At 34.3% G+C, this 4,059-nt stretch overlaps 1 protein-coding gene and 1 non-coding gene across 2 annotated transcripts; one reads left to right on the top strand and one right to left on the bottom strand.

The window, feature by feature from the left end:
• Positions 1-1,238: 1,238 nt before the first annotated feature.
• On the bottom strand, positions 1,239-2,678 carry LOC145162544 (uncharacterized). Its single transcript, XM_079081662.1, has 3 exons — positions 1,749-2,678; positions 1,612-1,668; positions 1,239-1,405 (listed from the first exon to the last, which is right to left on the bottom strand). The coding sequence occupies exons 1-3, from the start codon at positions 2,575-2,577 to the stop codon at positions 1,371-1,373; spliced, it is 921 nt and encodes a 306-aa protein (XP_078937788.1). The 5' UTR covers positions 2,578-2,678; the 3' UTR covers positions 1,239-1,370.
• A 273-nt stretch (positions 2,679-2,951) lies between these two features.
• TRNAN-GUU (transfer RNA asparagine (anticodon GUU)) lies at positions 2,952-3,025 on the top strand. Its single transcript has one exon. It is a non-coding gene; the product is annotated as a tRNA-Asn (tRNA).
• The last annotated feature ends 1,034 nt before the right edge of the window (positions 3,026-4,059 follow it).

The raw sequence follows: 4,059 nt of genomic DNA, 5'->3' as shown, positions 1-4,059 counted from the left end.
GTGTCTTCTTCCTGTTAATTTGGTTTTCAATTGCTGAACTTCCTTTTGTTTTCCTCAGTGTTTCTCTTTATTGGTGGTCATCTGCTTTCGTTTCTCGACCTCACTCTTCGTTTCTGTAAGGTAAAATTTGTCTTTTGTTCTTCTTATCTTTCCTCTATTGTAGTTTTTTTGCTTGCTTTATTTCCGTTGTGTCGTCGTGTATCTATGTCATGTCGGTTCCGTCGAAGCGGACCCGTGATGACGGTGCTTCGTCGTCTGCTGCTGTTCCTATTGTTGGTCGACGGAAGTGGCGGCGTCTTGATGGACTCTCTGTGCTTCCCCAGTACGTTGATTGTGGTGATTGTAGTTGGATATGTGAGTATTGTGGTGCGTTTTTCTGGTATGTGGAGAGGGCTCTTAATATTTCTACAGCTGCTCACGCAAGGTACACTTATTGCTGTAGAGCTGGCAGTGTGGTTCTTTCTGCAAAACCAGTTGGAGACAATGAAGGAATCATTGGCCATGGTCCAAAACACATACACCAGCATCAACGAAGCAAGGCAGAATATGATAAAAGAAGCTCCAGTGGAAATGTCATACAGGCACGTTGTCATCACCGAATCCTTCATCAACAACCTCGACCAAGACACCGTGCTCATGCTCGACATGTTCCAAGCGATGCAGGAGAACATGAGTGCAGCAACAGACATCTGCAAGAAAATCATTCACGACCACTAAGCCCCATGACGAAGTATACCACACCAACTCTTTTGTAATTAAATGTCCAGTAGTCATCCCTTAATGAATGGACACTTTTGTAATCGAATATCAACTAATGAATGATATCTTTTGATCCTTATCGCCTAAGATATTTATCTGTTACCACTAATTCTAATGAATGATATCTTTTGATCCTTATTCCCTAATATAATTATCTGCTCTATTAACAGATTCTTAAATAGATACGAAATATCTTGAACAAAGGTTACAACCGATATCATAGGAACACATCTGGTCCCTCTGCCCCCGCGAAACGGGGGTTACCAATCTAGTATCTATTATTGAAATCGAAGTAGCACAAACATTTTATTCCTACTTTCCATTTGTATGTCTATAGTCAACCAACATCATTTATGACGGAAGGTAAGTTTTTTGTTGAAACTTTCACACAGGATGTGACCGATGCATTAGAGTTCATAGTAATTAAGTGATAACTATGTTTATTCTTCTTAAACATCATATAAATACATAGACCACAACTTATCATCTTTGATATTTAAGCCAAATAAATAATAATTTTCTAAACTATGAAATAGATACTAATTTATTTCGAATAAAAATGAGTCGTTCTTGATTCTTAAACCAAGAAAGTACCAAATTCCCTAACAAATTTAAAGGAGAAGCACCACCCACAAGAGCAAAATTCCTGAAAAACAAAAGATTGGCATTTAAACATAGAAATATAAGTATATAACAATAGTCAATACTTTCATTTTGTGCTAAATTAGTACACAGATCTTTCTAGTTTCCAAGAGTTGGCTTAACTTTACAAAATACTTTCCTTTTCATATTTATAGCTTTTATCTAATGAAAAAAGGAAGAGGGCAATATCGACATTTCATTTCATCTTACCTCCAAAACTTATCTTGGATTGAATTTTGTGTCTCCATGTCCCACTCCAAGCATACGCTAACCACATTAAATCCAAATGTCATAATATGCAATCCAAACTTTTACCATATGCATTAAAATCTGTACATAGTACATACCTCGCCCAAAGCAATTAGTCGTCGAATTCCCACCACCACGACAAATGCAAGAAAAGGACTGAGTCAACCCAGCAAACCCACAAAACCCACCACTCGCTTCACAACTCTTACACGTGTCAGTATAATACGAGTTATTATACTCCAAAGAAATACCAAATTGCCATTTCATCGGATCCGTTTCATCACCACCGAATCCATACATCGAAACATAAGACGAACACTGAAGTTTCGGTAGATCCAACCAGTAACCCGACCCGAAATCTATAACGGGTTGATAAACACAACAGCTCGAAACAGGCGCATTTGGTTCCAACCCGATTCCGGTAACCCCTTCACAAGAATACATTCCCCTACAAAGATGCAAACCCGAACCCGTATCACACAAATCCTCGTTCGGGTCGAACACAGGCGAAGTCCTGGAGCACCCAAGTAGGATGAATGTATCTTGTGACGATAACGTAAACGGGTTGCCCCGATCCAGGCGAAAGCTGCCGGAGTTTTGCATGGAAGAACATGTTGACATGAAGAGATCAGTGAGGACGAGGGTGGCAGTGGTGTAATCTATGCTTGAGACACTGTAAATTCCGGTGCCGGAGGAGAACCGGAGCTCGCCGGAGGTGCATTTTATGTATCTAGCGAAATCCGGATGGCCACAGCCGAAGTCGGAGCCGAAAGGGTACTTGATAGTGAGATTTCCACACTTGTCCCTGCAGGTAGGGACGATGGGGGGTACGTGGGATGAGGGTATTTTAGGGAGAAAGAGGAAGAAGTTGAGAAGTAGCCATGTCCATGCCGGAGGCCATGAACATGAGCTTGTTGTAGCAGGCATTAATGGAGTTATGAAAGAAAGTGTTGGTGTCTGGAAATAGTGGTGAAAGAGTTAAAAGGGGGATATCAATATCATAAAAGGTGGTTTCTTTCGGTGTGGTGTGAAAGTATTTCAAGATTTTTTGAAAAGTGGATTCAGTGTAATCATGGGTTATAACTTTTACAGACAGTAGCACTAATTATTTTGTTTTCATTTGAATTTGAACATGAATTTCCATAATCTTTGATTTACTATATATGTATGTAAAAGTCAAAAAGCAAATACTACACATATCCCTTCTTACTTCTTAGTTTCCTACAAATGTAATTTGGAATTCATTTATGCATGGATAAATGGACGGATTTATATTGTTATTTAAATTAACTAAACACAAAGCTGGAATAGCTCAGTTGGTTAGAGCGTGTGGCTGTTAACCACAAGGTCGGAGGTTCGACCCCTCCTTCTAGCGTTTATTTTTACATTTTTTTTGTTCAATTTGTCTTTATTATTTAGGAAATTATTTATTTTATTAGATATACGACATGGTAAGAATTTTTTACTTTTTCAAGTGTTTTCTAAATTTGCCGTATTACCATGGAGTAGCTATATTTATCTTTGATTATAAACTCTGAAAATTTTGCGTCCATATCAATATAAAAAATAAAAAATAAACTATTCTCATATCAGTTTTTAACAATTATCGATATCGATGCAATAATAACAACCTAATGAAAAAATTGTTCTGAAAGTTCTTTTAATCCTCTCTAATAAATAAAAGTTTTTTTTTGCCATTTGTCACACTCTCATTCAATTTATTAAATGTCATTTTATGGTTATTTTGAATTAATTTTTTTACACATGTCATTTTATAAGTTTTTATTTTATTAAATTCAATATAAAATTTTAATATAATAATTGCAATAAATGTAGTAATAAATTAATATCAATTTCATTAATAAACTTACCTTTTAATTTCAAAATTCTCAAAATTAAAGTTCATTAGTTTCTTTATTTATTAAAATTTAAAAGATAAAAAAAAACATTTTCATTATAATAAGTCATTATTTTTCTTATTTTCTTATAAATTGAAAGTTCTTAAATATTTTGACATTAACTCATGTAATACATGAATTAAACAACTAGTCTATATCTATCATCATACTATATTATAAAGGAATCATTTTTCCTTTCACCACATTCATTTGAAACTCCCATCTATTTTTTTCTTTTCACCACATTCATTTGAAACTCTCATTACTTTTCAATTTCTTTCTAATAATAAATATAAGTTGGTTAATAAGGTTAAATAAATATCAAACCTAAAATGTAATCACATATAAACTAAATTATAATATTAAAATAATATATTTACTTCTACTTATTAAGTAATTTTTTTTATCTTTTATCATATTATACTTAATTTATTAGTTTTAATATATTGTTGGATGTAAACCATTATCATTTTAAAGATACAATTTTGGAACAATTTGTATAAAATACTTA

Source organism: Lactuca virosa, chromosome 3 (assembly GCF_052849685.1).
Source record: "Lactuca virosa cultivar CGN04683 chromosome 3, Lactuca_virosa_CGN04683_v6, whole genome shotgun sequence".
NCBI classification, from domain to species: Eukaryota; Viridiplantae; Streptophyta; class Magnoliopsida; order Asterales; family Asteraceae; genus Lactuca; species Lactuca virosa.
This window is presented reverse-complemented; position numbering and strand designations above follow the sequence as displayed.